At 51.0% G+C, this 18,574-nt stretch overlaps 1 protein-coding gene across 1 annotated transcript; it reads right to left on the reverse strand.

Annotated features, from left to right (window-relative positions):
- Nucleotides 1-2,788: 2,788 nt before the first annotated feature.
- Nucleotides 2,789-18,532, reverse strand: RPRD2 (regulation of nuclear pre-mRNA domain containing 2). The gene is given in 12 exon segments (XM_048929132.1): nt 2,789-3,623; nt 3,625-5,636; nt 6,303-6,506; nt 6,784-7,050; nt 7,418-7,703; nt 8,170-8,345; nt 8,650-8,776; nt 9,428-9,483; nt 10,752-10,829; nt 12,028-12,128; nt 12,449-12,578; nt 18,231-18,532. Coding segments are annotated over 12 exon segments (4,338 nt in total). The 5' UTR covers nt 18,436-18,532; the 3' UTR covers nt 2,789-2,927.
- Nucleotides 18,533-18,574: the final 42 nt, after the last annotated feature.

The following is an 18,574-nucleotide window of genomic DNA, read 5'->3' on the forward strand; positions in this document are numbered from 1 at the left end:
CAGTGCCATCGTTTTACACTCCTGCAGTCACCACCCCACAAAACACCCCAAATATTGAAACTTTGCTGTCCTACAGAATGCCCACAAAAAAACACCCCAATGCTGTGGGCCCCAACGCCGCCATTTTGTGCTCCTTTGGCCGCTGCCCCACACAAACATCCCAAATCCTCCAGGCCCCACAACGCTGCCACAATTTTGCTCTCCTGCCCCTCAGCCTCCACCTCACAGCCCCACCAGCAGAACTGGGAGCCAACAGTACCCCTATTGTAGGGATGGGGTTTTCTCTTTCCCCATAAACATCGGGTTTTGCCATCCCCCAGGCTGACCCTGGGGCAGCAGCAATGTCCATGTCGGGGTTCAGACCCACATCGGGCTTCAGACCCACACTGCGGTGCCATTTGGTCCTTTGGAGCAGCCGTGCTCCGTCTGCAGCCCTCAGATGGTGGTGCCAGAGCGCTGAAGCATCGTTCAGCTGAAGGAAAAGGAGGCAGAACAGCACAAAGAGGGAAAAACTGGGATGTAAACAAAACCTTGAGATGCTGAGCGGGGAGGAAGCATTGCTCCTGTCTGGGTGGGAGAGCAGCGCTGGTGGGGATGGAGAGTGGAGAGAAGAGCAGCAGCTGCCCGACCCCAGCCATAGCAGGAGGAGGGTTTCACAGGGGATGACCCCGATCCAACGGGTGTTTTATTAATGGAGGAATACATGTTTCAGAGCGCTCTGCCGTTCCACCGCCGCTTCCTCCAACGCGTGCTGCCCTCTCGCCCCGACCTACAGGGAAAAGCAAACGGCCCCATTGATGGTGCTTTGGGAACAGCAGCAGCTCGCCCTCCTGCAGCTCAGAGCCCGGTTGTTCTGCAGGGTTAAAACACACAAAAGCAAACTGAAGCCCCCCAGCCGTGCACATCATCCAGCAGGCGGTGCTGAGCACTGAGAGCTGCCCGGCGTCCGTGCGTCCGTGTGTCCGTCCATCCACCCGTGTGTCCGTCCATGTGTCCACATTCCCCTCCGGCTCCACTTTGGGAACCACGAGACGCGCTTCGTTTATCGTTACTTTATGTAAAAAAAACCAGGCGTTTTATTTTTCTGTTGTTTTCCTCATCAGGTGAAATACAAAAAGTATCGCCGGGGATTGAAATCACAGACATGGGGAGAAAGGAAAAAAAAACACACCCCCAAAATGCCTTCATGTCTCCAAATCACTGCATGGGTTTCACTGTGCTCAGCGGTGCCATCGTTAACGCAGCGTTAAAGCAACAGCGCAGAGCAACGTGAGGAACCAGACCCAGAACCACGCAGCTCCCACTGTTCAAATACCTCATTTCTTTCGGCTTCTCTTTGCAGGATGGTTTCTCTCCTCACGAGTCCTCGTGTTCCTCCCGGCCTCGGAGATGCCAGCAGCAGTCAGTCTCACACGTTGGATGTGGAAATCACTGCTTGAAACAAAAGCAGCAGCAAAGTCATTCATGTTGTATCCGGGGGGTTGGGGAGCACCGCAGCCACAGCCAGACCCCAGTGTGGGGCTCAAGGGATGCGATGGGGCTCCACACTTCAAACCAAGCTCTGGGTTTCCCATCCAGAGCCGCAGCCAAAGATGTTCAGAGCTGAGATTCAGTGCTTCGAGGCACAGGGAGAGGATGATCAGCCCCATGCTGAGCACCCCATGATGGCACCGAGCACGGCCCCCGGCACGCACAGCAAAGAAACGATCTGCCATCGTCTGGTTTTGTAATCTTTATGTAGATATTTAACCCTACACCCTTATCAAACATATATAATGAGTTCTACCAACTAAAAAAAAAAAAAAAAATAATAATAATAAAATAAAATAATCAAGTAAAATTCCAACTTCATATAAAAGCCCCCTGCGTGCGGCCGCAGCGCCGTCCCCAGGAGGGGGAGCTGATCGCCCCATCGCTCTGCATGCAGGATCTCTCTGGTACAGTCTGTGAGTTTGTCAACCATCGAAGAGATGTCGTTAAAAAGTGATTATATACACACGTACAAAGTCAACAGTGTTCCCAGAACAAAATAAAATAAAATAAAATAAAACAAACAAACAAACAAACGACAGACCGATGGATTTCTCCCAAACGGTGGTTAAGATCTACAGGAGGGCTCACGACGGAGCTGAGGACGCGGTGCTGGGGTGGTGCAGGGGATGCATGCCGGCCCCGGTGCCACCACGCCGCATTCCCTGCTCTTTTGGGGGCAGAAAGCTGCAGGGAGCTGGGGAGCACGCGGGTCAGTTTGCAGCCGGTGGCTGGGCTGAGCAGGGCCTGGGGCAGCTCTGGGGGTTTCTGCAACGCCCGACGCTCCCAGCTGCCCCCCCAGGAAGGGACAGAGCTGCAGGCGCCGGGAGAAGGGGGAAAAGGTGGCTCGTCCCCAAGAAAGGCACAGGAAGGGTTGGTGTTTGTCACAGCACGAAGCGCTTGGACCCTTTATTCATCCCTCCCAGCAGCCGAGCTGCTGCCCCCACCTCTCCTCGTGTCTGACACGGGCTGAGGAGTGGGGAGGCAAAGCAATTTGGTAATCAGCTAAAAGAACATCCCAACGTCGCGCATTTGATCTTTCTTTTTTTGTGTGTTTTGTGTGTTTTTTTTTTTTTTTTCTTTTTTAAACTACTACCGGAAGTTTTATTACAACAGCAATACTTCTTTTCGTTAAAACATTTTCTCTAGTCTCGCACCAAGGGGGCGGCTTAGGAAATAAACAACCGAAAAATACAGAACATTTAATTTAGGAAAGTGTTATATGGGACTTTTTTTTGGGGGGGGGGGGGGGGGAGAGGAGGGGGGAAGGGGCTGGGGGGGGGCCGGAGGGGAGTCGAGGAGGGGGGAGAAAAAAATGAAAGAAAAATCAAGTGAAAGCGCTACTCCACTGCTCCTACAACGTCCCAATACCTTCGCTCAAGAGATCGGCGTCTGCTTCAGTACCTGGGGGGGAAGAAGGGGCGTTTTGGTGCAAAGAAAGGGGAACCCCTTCCAAAAGTCGGCCGCGGCCTCTTCAGGCTGTGAAAGGGGTCTCTGTTCATGAAGGGCTCGCGGGGCCTGAAATCTGCCCGCGGGGTTCTGACCATCATGGCGCCGCGGTTCGCACCGTCCCTGTGAGCGATGGGGGTGACGCTGCGGGTCGGCCCCAGCTGCTCCCTGCCCAGGGAGGCCATGGCCACCCCTTCGCGGACACGGCCCAGGGGCGCGCCGCCGTGGTCCCGCTGGGGCTGGCTCGGCTCCCTGGGTCCCGCGTGCACACCGAAATGCTCTTTCATCGTCCCTTGGTGAACGGTACCGTGCTCCTTGGGGAAGGCGCCGCCGCCGTGCTCCACGGCGAGGGGGGGAGCGGGGAAGGGCACGCCGCCGTGCTCCCCGGCTGGCGGTGGCTGCGATGGGAAGGGGACGCCGGCGTGCTCCCCGGGGACGGGGGGCGGCGGGGGTGTGGGGAAGGGGACCCCGGTGTGCTCCACGGAGGGAGGCGGGGGCACGCCGTGGGGCAGCGAGAGAGGAGAGGAGGTTTCTTTCGAGAAGGGGTTGGCGTGATCCACGGGCGGCATGTGGGGAGGGACCGAGTGATCCCTCGGGAAGAGGCTGCCGTGATCCTTGGGTGGCGCGGCTGGGGGACCGGCGGGGGGGACCGACCGGATCCCTTGGGAAAGGAGTCCCGTGCTCGATGGGAGGAGGCGCGATGGGAGGCGGCATGTGGTGGTCGAAAGCAGGGCTGAAGTTGTTTGTTCTGAAATTGTTGACGCTCTCCTGAAACGGCGGCACGCGCTCCTTGTACTGCGCCTGGAAGCCGCCCAGGCCCGGCAGCTCAGGCGCACTCGAGGGCCCGTTGTCAAAGGCGCTCCCCGTGTTGCTTATCTCAAACCACCCCGACCTGCTCGCCTCTCGTCCGTGTCCTCTGCTTCCTTTCCCCAGCACTCGGATGGACTCCACCGTCTGGATGGGCTCCCCGGACATTCCCCTGCTCGACGCATTGTGGTAGCCCAGCGTCTCGATAGGGGCTCCTTTCTCCTCAGTGCTGTCAGGCAAATCCAAGCACGACGACGACACTCTGGTCTCTATGCGGTAGTGCTCCTCTTGCTGCTGCTGCTGCTGCTCTCCTTTGGAAGCACCAGCCTGGCTGTGGCTAACCCCTTCATTTGAACTGCTTTTAGGAAGCTGGCTGAAATGCTTCTCCTCGGAGGGTTTACGAGAGGCATTTTTGAGCATGTTCTTGAATTCGATCGTGGACGTGGCAGAAATGGAAGAGCCCAGGGACTTGTCCACACCTGGCGCGGGCGCTCTGCCCGCGGGGCTGGGAAGAGTGCTCTGAGAAGAGAAAAGCGACCGGTGGGGAATCGAGTGGGGGGAGTCCGGGTACTGCTTCTGCGAGAGGCCAGAGTGCACCACGGGTTTGGGCAAGTTGTTATGATTGGAGTCTGGTGTGAAAAAAACGTCGTTCTTGCTGGGCGAAGGGGAGCCATCCGAGGTGGAGTCGTTTCCCCTGAGGCCGTAGCTCCCGTACATCCCCGGGGACGTGGACAGCGTGTCGCAGCCCTCGCTCTGATCGAGGATAGACCTCATTGACTGAGGGAACGACGGCTTCACGCTGAAATCCTGCGATCTTTGACCATAGCTCGGCAGGACTGGCTGATACTCTGCACCTTCAGATAGTTTACTTGATTTCAAAATAGACTTGGCCGGCTTCTTCTCCAGGTTTAGCATGGCAGACGGCGGTGGCCCGGAGTAATCAAAGTCACGGTAATCTTCATCTTCCTGAAAAGATGTGTCTGGATAAAACTTCTCCTGAGAGGAGTCCATTAAAGAGGAGGGTATTTCCATGCTGTCTGCAGACTGCTTGTACATGCCGGCCGGAGAATCTCTGCCCAGGCTGAAGGGCCGGTAGGTGTGCACAGAATTGGAAAGTTCTTGGGGATATCCATCATCTCTGCTCTGAAGAGGCGACCTCGTGCTGCTGGGAGTAGAAGAACCCGGGCTCATGATTTTTGAGAGCAAAGAAATAGTGTCGACGTTACTGGAGGTCGGCTTGTCCATCATCTCATCCTGGGTGGGCGTCCCGCTTCGCTCGTCGCGGACTGGTGTTCCATCCACGTTGTCCATGGAGGTGCTGGTAGGACCTCGCTGAAAGTCAGAGGAGTGACTTTCCGGTGCCATGTTGGACCCTAAGCTGCTTAAAATCGGAATATTCAAGTTCAGACCACTGAAGCCAGGATTTCCCTTCAAGAAATTGTGAATCTTCATCTCCAGGCTTGGAGATGGGGGCTCCGATTCCAGCTTCGCCTTTGAAATTTCAGAGGGTTGACTCATTGAAGTGTCTGTTGTTAAGAGGGAAGAAGGGCTGGGAGGATGGGAACTGGAAAATCCCAGGGAATTGGTGGGTGGCTTAAAACCAGAACTTGAAAGCCCTGCGGTGTGTCCAACAGGAGCCTTATTAACTGAAGTTGAGGAAACCTCAGCAGCTGATGAATTTGGAGAGTACCCAAAATTTTTGGATATGAACGACTGAGCGTTGGAAGGAATATTTCTTCCCTTCAAGCAAGGAACGGTTGTGTTGGCTGGCGATGCCGAAGTGCTCTGTGATGCAGTTTCACTGGACTGAATGGTATTTCCAGCAACACTCTGAAGTAAAGACGACAAACCTGGAAAAGAGAATGCTGCGTTCAGGTATTCAGGTGAGAGGCAAGATAACTTCAACTCCTGTCAAGGGAAAGATTTCTGTGTTTTCACTACAGATATTCCTTAAAACTACTTCATGTTTTAGCCAGGAAAACGACTGGATTTTCTTGCTTTGATATTAATGTTGGTACCCACAGAGGCACAAACCTTTGCCAGAGGTTTAAATTAACCTATGCATTAGAATGCACAACTGAGTCAGGCAGTAACTCGCCCTGGCTTTGTGGCTCAGAGGCACACATGCTGCAGGACTGACCACTGTTGCAGAGGCAGCAATAGCACTTTTCAGAAGTTTTTCTGCTCTAATTTTAAAAAAAGCTCTCTCAAAAGCACAGAGAAACTACAGAGACCTCACTTGGTCTCCTGTCACATTCAGCATTCCTCCATAAAGTGCACTGGATGAATGCCCTTAGCTCACGGCAAAAATACAAAGCTGTACACCCAGACAATAAAACTGCCCTGCTGACACTTGTTACCTACAAAAGTCACCCACATTTGCCAAAAGTGGAACACATCCCAAAGGAGTTTTTTCTCCCTCCATCTCTGCTGTAGGACTGCACAGCAGTGTGTGTCAGTACTGACATTGCCATCCAGTGGACAGTCAGACATTCACTCAAAATTCACCCCGGTACCTTGCAGTGCTGGTGCAGTCTGAGTCTGGGTTTTGGAGAGAGCAGACAGGATACTTTCAGGAGTTATTTCCACTTTGGAGAGAATATTTGCTAAAGGATTGGAAGGAGCAGATGGAGTCCCCATGGCAGGAGTTTTCAGGCCGCTAGTAAGAGTTGTGGGGCTTGTTGGGGTTCCTGGAGAAGGTCTTGATGCAGGACTGACACCTAGGATGGAAGCACACACCACTCATGTACGTTGGTTTGTTGACAGGTGCTCTTTTGGCTCGTGTTTTCCATGCACACAACTGCAACAGAGTGCCATGCACACCGAGAGGCTCACAAAGCCAACAGTCGCGTTAGAGAAACTCAACCAGGACCTTAAGTGACAACTAATTCACCTTTATTTCACAACCACTTTCCTTTAACAAAAGATTACAAAACGAAACTCCATTACCAGCACCTCCAAGCCAAACACCTGTGCCAGAACCACTTCAGCACTCACCTGTGTTTTTCATGACAGAAGTTAAACTGCTAAGAATGGAGCTGATCTTTGCCAGGTCGACATTGGCGAGGTTGGGCAACGCAAGAGCTGGTGACGAAGAGATGGGAGCTGAGCTCACTGGTTTTGGAGCCGGAGGAGTTGGGGCAGGTGCTGTCACTGTCACTGAGGTTGTGGCTGTGGCAGTGGTACATGGCACCACTTTGGGGGTATTTTCAGTCTTCACAGGTGCTGAAGTTGGAGCAGCTTGCTTTTCTTTCCTTTCTTCCACTGTATTGGGGGGAGTAGGGGGGGGGGGGGGGGGGGGAGAAACGAGACCAGGGTTATCACTCTGTCCTTGAAGGATTACTTCAGGTACAGGATTTTCAATGTGAGCCTTATTTCACCCCAGTTAGAGAACTCAAGTGGTTCCAGTAGGATATGTTAAACAAAGGCAATTTTGTGGTTAGCTTAGGAGATGGGATGGGCACAGTCAGACCGTGACTCCCATGCTGGGGTGAGGACTGAAACCCAAGTGCTCCATCCAGAGTCCAATCAGGGTTTGACACCAATGCTACGTCCCCAAGGAGGCCCAAGAAAGGCGTTTTGTCTGGATGTGATTCCCACACAATCACTCTGCTGCTCCCACAGAACATACCGATGATTTTAGACGTGTCATCCTCCACATCAGAGAGCTCCATGTCCTCCACATCCCGATTATCTGTCACGGGCTCCGGAGATCCCGGCTTACGGCTTCCAACTGCTGGAGAATGAGAGTTATCCTCTTCCCCCATTCCCTGGAAGGGGGACTCAGAGCCCGTTGGAGATGGGGCATCCATACTTGGAGAAGGGACAGGAGACTCCTCCGGATCAGGAAGCGTTGCTTTCAGTTGATCCAGCTTTTTCTTCAGATTGCTCACTCTATTAGCAAATGTTTTATAAGCCTGAGACAGAAAGGACATTGGTATTTATTTAACAGGATGACAACACGCCTCAACACAACAGGAGTAGAACACAGCCTTAGAAAGTCATTTTAGTTTCCAACTACCTGCACCCTGCACTGAATGCACCGCAGTCGGACCTTGGGTCTTCAGTCTGACTGGCAGAGCAAGAACCAAACTTCCATAAAAACCATTTTCTAACAGATCCCCTCAGTTTGCTCATCTGTTTCTTGCACTGATTACACCTAGTATGGCTTCCAGAATTTAGGATTTCTTAGAAAAAACTGCAATTCTCTCCACATTTAAAAATGCAGACGTGCTACAGAACTTCAGCAAGGAAGTAACTCAGCCTCTGACCCACTAATTTTTATGGTCTCCTTTTCACAAACAGATGATGCACTTTCCAGCCTCTAAGATGCCTAGCAGAACATCACTCTGCCTGAGGAAGATGAAGGAAGCTCCTACTTACGTTTGCTACCACCTTGACTTCCTTATACTGTGCTTCATAAAATATCCCAGCGTTCTCCAGGGCTTCAGTTAGAGAGGGGCCATTTTTCACTTGCTTGTCTAAGCCATTCACAAACTCTTCCAGCTTTGAGCTTGCTTCTTCAAACTCCTTGGAGAACTTCTTCCCACCTGTTTTGTCTAGAAGGAGATGAACACCATGTGAGTGACCTGGCAGCCACCAGCCAGCATTTCAGGTGAACTGAACAGGTCAAGAATGCTTGTGAGGACGTGTGAGGGCATCTGTGAACGGTGCACAGCAGAGTCTCACTGTTTATGCCTCTATCAGCTGGTTTCTAAACCCAGTTTCAAATGAAGTATTTTAGGCACCTGTTTACTGTTTCTTAACTGCACAGAACCCAATTTCTGTTTTAAGGCTCAACAGAAATTCCCAGAACTGTTTTGGGCATATTATATCAGTTTGTATCCATTAGACAGCCTTTACCTTTTAAGCATTTAAGTGTTTCAGTGCTGCATACATCCACTCTCATGGTGGAAAGCTGCTTCTCTTTCAGTTCTATCTGGTCTTCTGAGCGCTTATATAACAGCAGTTCATCGATGAGAGATTGTGGCTGAAAAATCCAAGAAGAAAAGCATCCTCATCACATTCTGCAGAAGAGAAACCTCGCTTTGCAAAGCAACCACCACAGACCCACCTCAGCAACAAACTGCTGGGACAATTAAAAGGGATGGACCTTTTCTACTTTTATTTTTGAATAAATCACTGCCTTTGCTAGTCAGCTTGCTTTTCAGTCATCTATCTCCCACGTTCTGGGCACCCAGTTAAGATAAATGTGTTGCCAAAACCCCCTCAGCCACCCTAAGCTGATCTCTAAGGTGATCTGCCTTGGTGAGCGGCACCTCAGTGGCACTGTGTGCAGCCAGCTCTTCCAAGTGCAGCATTTGGATTCCACGCTGCCCCTGAGAAGCTGAACTGCTGCACCAGGTTATTCCAAAGGAAAATCACTACTGCAGGGAGTCCCCATGCAGCTCAGAATGCTTTTCAGCTGCCCCGCTGTCCATAAAGGCTCACAGAAGGGATCACAGCTCTCATAGAAATTGCAACTGAGACATCTAGCAGCCACTATACACCAAGGAATGAAAGGAGACTGAATAGTGGAGCTTCTGACCAAGCTTATGCTGCTGGTGAATGTAAGCTACACAAAAGTTACAGTCTGAGGACAGAGGTTAGTGCAACAGAACACTTCTGCTAGCAAACTTACTCTGAATTCAGCAACGATCTTGGACTTCAGAGCAGCTTTTGGGTTTGCGGATGCTGCTGGAATAAAGAGAAAGTATAAAGAAACCAAGGAATGACACAGTGATGCGAAGCAAAAGTCAAGAAGGGCAGCCCTAATTAAAGTATTTAACATAATGAAGAACTCACAGGCTGTTGTTACTCATTGCAGCTCTCCCTCCACACACGTCCCTCAGTGCTCTAGCTTTCCATTAGCTAGATTGTCTTTGATTGAGGCCAACAAATTATACCACTGCTTTACAGCTTTTGTGTACTATAAAAGTTCACCCTTTCCAGCTCTGCGGTTGCTCTACACAAGGTTCACCTGGCAGCCCTATTGATGACAGTTTATTCCTCTCTACAGAGGAAGGTAAAAGTGTTTCCTAAATGCCAGACACACGGCTCGTTATTTCCTTGTGATGTGGTCCCTCTTTGCTACTTACAAAGTTTAACCAAGTTCTCAGCCTTAAAAACAAATCCCTACGCTCCTGTTCTGATCACTCTCTCACTCCCTCAGCAGTGGTGAGGACGGATGGAATCCCACCATCAGGAGACACTAAATCCATTTGTTTCTGGACAAAACAGGAGAAACATCTGACAAGAAGTGAAATGACACGTCCTTCATCCATGCTGAATTTACAGTGCACTTTTGTTTGGGAAAGCAGCTCGTGATGTTAGCCAAGTAATAAAAGCTTCCAAGCTCTTTTGTTAACCTTCTGATCTCAGCACAGGCAGACGTGTGCTGCATCTGACACCTAACATTCCACCATCCTGCTTTATTGAGCATTCAAGGCTTTGGTGCATAACAAGATCAATAAGATTGCTGTATTACAAATGCATTTCCAGCTAGGCTGCATTCTGATAATGTTGGAGGCAAAGTTCATTATCTGTACTGCCAGCTTCCAGTTTTCTTTTATCCTATCACCTACTTTGCTGTTGAAGATGTGCTCCTGAGCATGCAGGTAGTGTTCACCATGCCTTCCTGCTGCCAAAGTACAAGGTTCTGTCTGTCTTCTCTCCATCTCTGCATAGTCTAATGCCAGTTTCCAAGAGGTTTCACCTCTACTGTTCATAACCTCTGCTCTCAAAGACTTTTTTTTTCTCTCCATACTTCATTCCTTTAAAAAGTGGTTCTCTAGCAACAACTCCTTGGTGCGTTACACATTAGTCTGTAAGGAGCTTTACAAGCCTGGAAGGTGCATGCTGGCTCGTATTTTAGTCCAGGTACTCTGCCCATTTTGGGCTATAGCCTTTCTTCCTCAAGAAGGCAATTTTTATATTAGTTCAGAGAGTTCACATTGTTTCCTTACTTTGTGATTTCTTCCACGGCTTATTCGGTTGTTTGTTCAGAGTTTCTTTCAGCTGCTTCTGAGTTTTGAAAGTGGTACCTGGAAAACATTTCATTTTTTGCAGTCTGGCATTATGGGATTCCTTTAAGAATCTGGTTTTGGTGCCATATGGTTGCATGGTAGAAGAGTGAACAGAAATTTGTTTTAAAATACCTAGACCAAATTCCTTCGATGAGCTGCTGGATGCCCAAGAGAACCTAAGTTTACTCAGGGATACAGCAACTTGTGGGATGGTCTGCCATTTTTAAATCAAGTTTCTGTTTGCCCTTGCACTACGACAGTTCAAAAATCACAGTCATAACCAAAACAAGAAGGAAAAACACAAGGCATCTGACAATAAAGCTACACCACTTGTCTCCCTAGACAGGCTTGCAGGAAATGAGCATTCAACAGACATGTAATGCAAGTCAGAAAAACAGCCACAACACCTGATTTGTAATGATCTGAAATACGTTTGCTTTAAAATTACAGCAGCTAAGAGAGATTTCAGGACTTATGCATGAACTTCATTTCTCGACACGCAATGCTCAACTGAAGCCTTTTCACGTGCCAAACCCTGAGCCCACGATGTTGCACCTCTGCTGCAACGACTACAACTGGCTCTGCAGAACCAAAGATGAGGATTTCCTGAAGCTCCTCTGGCTGTCAGTGAGGCAACCAAACGAAGCAGAAACACAGACTGATTTCCTTCAAGTCAAGGACCTCAGTGTTGGCTAATTTCTGGCTGCAGGTGACCACACATGCTCACAGTCAGTGAGAGTGATTTCAGGCTTTAAGCAGGGTTCTCTTATTAAGTACTCAGGGACATACATGCAGCTTTGCTTGCAGCCTGTTTCCTACACAACAAATATTAACAGCAAAACCAACTTAATACTGAGAACGAAAGGAACAAAGCCACCGTAGTTCCTCAGCTCACACCTCAAAGGAAAAGCCAGAGCCCCAGCTCCTGTGCCAGGACACATTTCAGCATCCCAAGAGCACTTTGCACTCGTGATGACTTTACTGTCAGCTGGAACAACCCAGCTTACATTGGAGGATTCAGAATCGTCTTTAGGAAGGTGCAGGAAACACATTCAGTGCTTCTCACAACCTCTCACTATTTTTTTCTTGCTCCACACAGGCGTGGGAAGCGCACACGTGCACAACAAATGCGTTCTGTTCAGCCACCTCAGAAACCTTCTCACTGAGCTCACCTACAAGTTCGTAAGTTAAGAAACGTGAAAGGCAAATCACTTACTGAGAGCTTCTTTTAATGCCAAAATGGTCTCCTCAGGGTACACGTTTCTGTCCTCCCAGATTTTGAAGATTCTTTCTATAGATTTGGAAACCGACGGATCCCTAAAAAAGAGCACAGTGGCTTTTATCTGCCACACAGACAGCAACTCCTCATCACTTAAAATGAATAATAATACAAGCAGTTGTACATCTGAGTCAATAAGAGAGCCTTCAGACAGTGGCTATCTGCCCAGATGGAGACTAATTCCCACTGCAAGGCATCTGCGTGAAATTCAAGCCACATATTGTTGTTAACAAGAGTGAAGTAATGAACACAATATGAAATTCTGCTCCCGTTTCTGGAGGGTTTGAGATGTCTGCAGTGTGGAGGAGGAAAAGAAACATCACTGTTTTGAGATGTTAAACCTCAGACTGTCACTTACTTCACTAAAGAAGCTGCTTCAGGAAGCACTTCTGCAAACGTATCACGGAACACAATCGCGTTTTTTCTCTTGCAGTTCTGTATGACATCGTTGGCCAAGTAAAAGAGATTCAATCGATGAGGAAAGGCAGCTGAGGACAAAAAGAAGATTCAGGTCTGTTATCAGGTAGGAGAAGAGATGTCTGCAGCACTTCTGACATAAGGTAGGGGCCTGCTTTTGGGTTTTTGTTCAGCATTTCCATCGATGCTGTGTGCAGCAGCAAGCTCAGAGCAGTGATAAAAACTGCAGCTTGAGAGGGCGACTCACAGAGCTCCCCGTAACTCAGTGCCATTCCCTCCTAAAGCCAGGCCTCCTTTCTGGCTTGGGCTCAGAGAGACCATAGAGCACTGCTGGGCCTGCGCTGCTGCTGTGCCCTCTGTGCTATGGAAGGAACCTGCGATCAGGCAGAGCAGCAGAGGCTCATCTGTGAGGTCAAACAGCCCACAAACAGCTCAGCATTCTGCAGAAGAACAGCAGTCAATGCTCTGAGCGTGAGTCCAGCACGGCCTCTCAAGCCCCAGCATCGCGCCGTTTGGCTTCTGACAACAACTCCAGAGTTCACTTGTCCATATTTTCTAAGAATAATCGTGTTTAAATCCACTCTCCCTTCTTTTTCACAGCTCTGTAACAGTCTCTACAACTTGTGGCTTTACCAGGGAGGCTTTTCCACCCCCAGAACTGCCTCTGCTGTTGCCCCAACTCAGGGCATGGAGGGAGTGACATTTTTCACACCACTTCACTGTCCCCTAAGGAAACCAGGGACCCCATACAAGTGCTCCCTCCTGGCCCCAGCCCCATCATTTCAATGCATCTGGCTCAAAGCAATCCTCAGCAGCACAAGAGTTCAACGTGCTGCATCTTCTCTGAAAAAGAGCTGCTCAAACAGCCCTTCCAGAAGCACAAGTTAACACAAGCTCTTGTGCAGAGCACAGAGGACTCAGATCTGCATCTCTTCTCCAAACAGCCTCCCCTGTTCCTGCTGTGCTGGCACCAGTTTTGGTCCCTGAACCTCCTACCACTGCACCCCCAGACAACACCACACTTGCACTGCTGCTCTCACTTGAAACACCCATACCAAACTCCTCTTTTATCTTACTTATATCCAGTTCCAAATTCAATTACTCCATCAAATCTTCTCTTAAATGGAGCAGCAACAGCACTTGTCGCTTAGTAAGCCGATCTCCATGCTAATTAATTTAATTTCACTTAATTTAACTACATCACGTTAGGATTTAAATATAGGGATGGTGACAATATCCTGCTTTGCTGGAGCTCGTGGGAGCGTGGAGCAGACTCCCACCCTCCTTGGTGACCCTATGGGCTGTGCTGGCCATCAGCACGTCTCTCTGACTGCTCTGGCTCTTCAGGACCGGGGCGATTTGGGGCAGAGGCAGCCTGATGCTGTGCAGAACCCCATTCTCATGGGTGATTCCGGCCTCTTCCAGCAGTGAGGCTGTGTCCCCACTGCTCCCATCTCCAGGTTTCCAGCTGGGAAGCATTCAGAGCAGAGGCAAGCGGTGCTCTCAGCTCAGCCCCTTACCTGCAGTGTGCACACAAAAACCCAAACCCACAACACAAGTCAACCAAAAAACTCAGTGTGGAACTCAGGCTCCTGCTGGCCCTCGGCAACAGCCAGCCCTTTCCAGCTCCAAGCCAACCAGAAAGGAAGCCCCAGCTTGCGCTCAAACCTCACATCACACCTGAGAAACCCTCCCATGCACACGCTGCGTTTGTATTTGGCAGCTGACAACAACACACTTGCACAATTTGATTGGAAACTGAATGCTGAACGGAACACATCTCTCCTCCCGTGTTCATCTCACACACAGAGGGGTATCCATGGCCACCAGTGCGTTTACTGCAAGCAGCGTACCTGCAGAAATATGGGCACAGCTCGCTTTTAGCATACTGAATGCAGCTACTTCAATGGCCTTATTGTGGAGCAGACAGTCTGTGCTCGTGAATGACACAGCACATTCACACACCAAAAGCTGTGGCCGTGTGAAGCCCCTTCATGCACCGCTCACCCCAAATCGCACGCTGCTGGCAAAAGGGCCTCAACTGTGCCCAAGGAAACAGCACAAAACGTGACGACCTGGGAGCACTGGCACACAGCTGCCTGTCTGCTGTATGGGATCCGACTGCTGCTGAAGTACCGATGCTCCAGAACAAACTTTGATAGCAACAAACATGGACAGCTAAAAGGTTTGTTAACAGAAACAGCAATTTCCAGCCTTCATCTTACGAGTGCTGACGAGGCAAAGCAGGGTTGTTTTGACAAACGTTCTCTCACCAAGCGTGGGGGGGCACACAGTGCTGCCCTCCCTGCTGAAACCCAGCCACAGCTGCACACCCCCCATTTCTGAAGCAACTCTGAGCAACTTTGGCTTCCATCACCTGTCAGGTCATCAATGCATCAAAGCAAAGTTTGCCCTGTGACGTAACTGAAATGCAGCACCCCATTGCTACGTCAGCCTCTGGTCGATGGATGCTCTCTCCTCACACGTTGCTCTCCAGCAGATCTCACTAACTTCACATCATAACTCAAGCAGGCGCTGCAGATGCACCAAGATTCAAACGGTTCAATCCACACACAGCCTTCAAACACAGCAAATTCAAAACCAGCTTTAAGACAAACATCACACGCAGCTAACGCCTAGAATCATTAACTCCCCTGCTTATGCTGAACCTCAGCACAATTCATGTTATCCCATCAGTATGGAGCTTTTTGTAACCAAACCCACCCACGTGGCACAACACACAGAATCCCAAGTACAACCCAGCAGCACGCTGCATAACCACTGTGTGAGCTGCAGGAAAGCTGTGCGAAGGAAACAACGTTCCTTTGGCCCCAAGGTGCACTTTGTACAAGGCAATCCCAGCCACATCTGAGGGGTGAGCAGCTCCTCCTCCTCCGTCACGCTTCAGGCTGCCTTGGCACAAATGGGAAACAGCAGGAAAGGATGACTGACAGCAGAGCTGTGTGCATCTCCTCCAGCTGCACTGCCAGCACCAGGGGCAGCTTGGAGCTAACATCCAATGGAGCCGTACCCATCACTGCGTTGTCTTCAGGAGCTCCTGGTGGCCAAAGGGCTGACCAAGATCCAGCAGTGTGCCCTGGTGGCCAGCAGGACCCTGGGGTGCATCTCCAAGAGGGCAGCGTGCTGAGGGAGGTGCTCATCCCCTCTGTTCTGCTCTAGGGAGGACTCAGCTGCAGCACTGAGCCCAGCTCTGAGCTCCTCAATTCTATGCAGAGAATTGCAGAGATGGTGGCAGCCTGAAGCACCTTTCAATGGGGAAAGGCTGAGAGCCCTGGGGCTGTTTGCCAGGAGAAGAGAAGGCTGAGAGGCACCTGATCAGTATCTGAAGGGTGGGTCAGGAGGATGGGCTCTGTTTGGTGGCGCCCAGAGACAGGAAAGGAGCACAGGGCACAAACCAGAACGTGAGAAAGAACTGCTGCACGTTTGAGTGGCAGAGCTTTGGCACAAGCTGCCCAGAGAGGTGGGTGAGTCTCTTTCTCTGGAGACCCACAGACCCACCTGGACACTTTCCTGAGCAACCTGCTGTTAGGAACCCGCTTAGGAAGGGTGGAGTGGAAGAGCTCCAGAAGTCCCCTTCAACCCCTGCGGTTCTGGGATTCTTCCAGAGAGCACAGTAAGCTCTTGGCTCTTCAGTCACGTTGCTGGAGAGAGCTGTGAGGTGCAAAGCAATCCTCACAAACATGGGGGATGCACCAGGGCAACCTCAGAATCGCTTGTGGAAAACCAAACCAAACAGAAGTCCAGGCCGGTACTGACAGCTCCCAGCCAACAGGGGCTGGAAGGACAGAAGTAGAGCATCCATGGCTCCCAAAGAGAGAGCAATGACTTCTGATGAACCTTGGAACAAGAAGAGGACTAATGAAGGCACTCGAATGAGTAGGAAGGGGCAGCGTCAAGGAATGTGCTTGAAAGGGACTTTGGCAGCTCCCTGGAGTGGAGGAGTAAAGCAGAACCACCTCTGCCAGGAGTAAAAAGACAACTGCTGCGACCACAGCAAACGCAGGGCTCCAGAGATGAGTTCTGAAGAAGATAAACACACAGCGTTGTGCCTTGTGTGAATTTATAGCACCGCCAGCGAGAGCCCGGGCAAAGCTATTCCTTGGGAACAAACAGGTTCTTACATCACTCTTTAATCACTCAATGCATTAGCAAGAAATAAATGAATATTTCAGTCAGTTCAATGTGATTTTTCTCCAATCAATATCAACGTAAGACAAACTCCAGCGACCACTGGCAGACATCTGAGCTTGTGGCACATGGAATCACCTCATGGTTGGGTCAGAAGGGACCTCAGCCCCCTGTGGGCTGGGAACCACACCAGCTCAGGCTGCCCGGGGCTCCATCCATGGATGTTCACCCACACTTCTCTGGGCAGCAGTGCCAGCACTGCAATGCCTCCGGCTAAAGAATTTCCTATCATCTAATCTAAGTCTCTTCTTTTTTAATTTAAAGCCATTCCCCCTCATCCTACACTATCAGATCACACACATAAGTTGGTTTACCTACTGTTTACAAGATACTGGAAGGCCACAATGAGCTTTCTCTTCTCCAGGATGAAAACCCCCAGCTCTCAGCCTCTCTCCATAGCAGAAGTGCTCCATCCTCTGGAGCATCCTTGTGGCTTATGGACCTCATGCACTGTTCAGCTGTACCTTTCGGGGCTGACAGCTGACAGACTGCCTGACTCATTACCAGGCATCACCAAAACAACCCTCAGAGCACATGCAGCACCTCCTCACCCCCCACTCCACACTAACTCAAGTCCTGCTAAAATGCATGCGGGTCACCGAGCCACTGCAGCACGGCTTTACAAAAGGTTCAGCACAAAGCAGAGCAACACTGCAGAACAACAATATTATTTCCGTGCTACTACAGAGCTTACTTTAGCTCCTCCAACACAGAAAACCTTCACACATCAGCCAGCTATAACTCAGCCTTGCTTAGACTTGGGAAAACAGCAACTTTTCCACTCCTGTGCTGTTGCTGGCATTCACCAAATCTGAGTTTTGGCACCCAACACGTTTCCTTCTTATTGATGTCAGTCTGTGTTTCCTGTGGAACAGGATGGTCACAATCCCCCACTCCGCAGCACTGAACACATCTTTCCTCCAACCTCTCAAAACGACGCGCTACAACAACTCAAGCAAAGCACAAAGCACAATTCCAGAGGCCCAACGCACCACAGCTTAGCTGCAACAACTCCATTTATTTATTCCAAAGCACAGAGCGGCGACACTAAGCTGAAAGCCTGCCCAGGAGCTGAAAGGCCTCTGGGAAATCACGCCTCGAAGCACGTCAGATCTGAGTGCTCCATGAAGTTGAGCTGGGCAGCTTTGGCTCAACACCAGCACCACCATCACAACTCCACTGCTGGGCTGCGGGCACCGCGCTGAGCCCCAGAGCCAACCCTGAGCTTTGGCAGCACGCAGCCAAGGCTGCCATGAAGCCGCCCCTTTCTAAGCACACCTCTCCCCGACACGGACCACCCCAACAACACGGCTGGAAAAGCCTTTGGAGCACAGAATACGAAACCCAATCTCAGTTTCCAAAGCGTGGGAGAGGAAAGGAGCCCCTCCAGCAACGGGAACCGCTCCGTTTCCCGGGAGCTGCCCTCATCCATTCCAGCCCGGCCGCGCACCGAACGCTGACAGAAGGACGGGAAGGGAAAGGGGCGGCCCGGCCCGATCGCCGCCCGCACTCACAGCGCCGCAGCCACTTCATCCAGTGGTAGACGATGGTGCTGTGGTGCCGTTTGTTCTCCAGACACCACGAGGAGAGGCCCTGGATGGACTCCATGGTGTTGGTCACCGCTTGCAGCTTCCTGTCGAGCGAGGCCTCCAGCGCTCCGGCCGAGGAGGACGCGGCCGAGGAGGAGGCCCTGCCGCCGCCTCCGCCGCCCGCCGCCATCTTCCTGCCCTGCTCTCCCAGGCGGGGCCGCGCGGACGGCGGCGGCGCTCACGGCCTTCACAGCCCCGCGGGGCCGCGGCCGCCGCCCGCCCTGACGGCTCCGCCGCGTCGCGCTGCGCCGGGGAGGAGAAACAGAGCG

The sequence above is a fragment of the Lagopus muta genome, chromosome 29, assembly GCF_023343835.1.
Source record: "Lagopus muta isolate bLagMut1 chromosome 29, bLagMut1 primary, whole genome shotgun sequence".
Lineage (NCBI taxonomy): Eukaryota > Metazoa > Chordata > Aves > Galliformes > Phasianidae > Lagopus > Lagopus muta.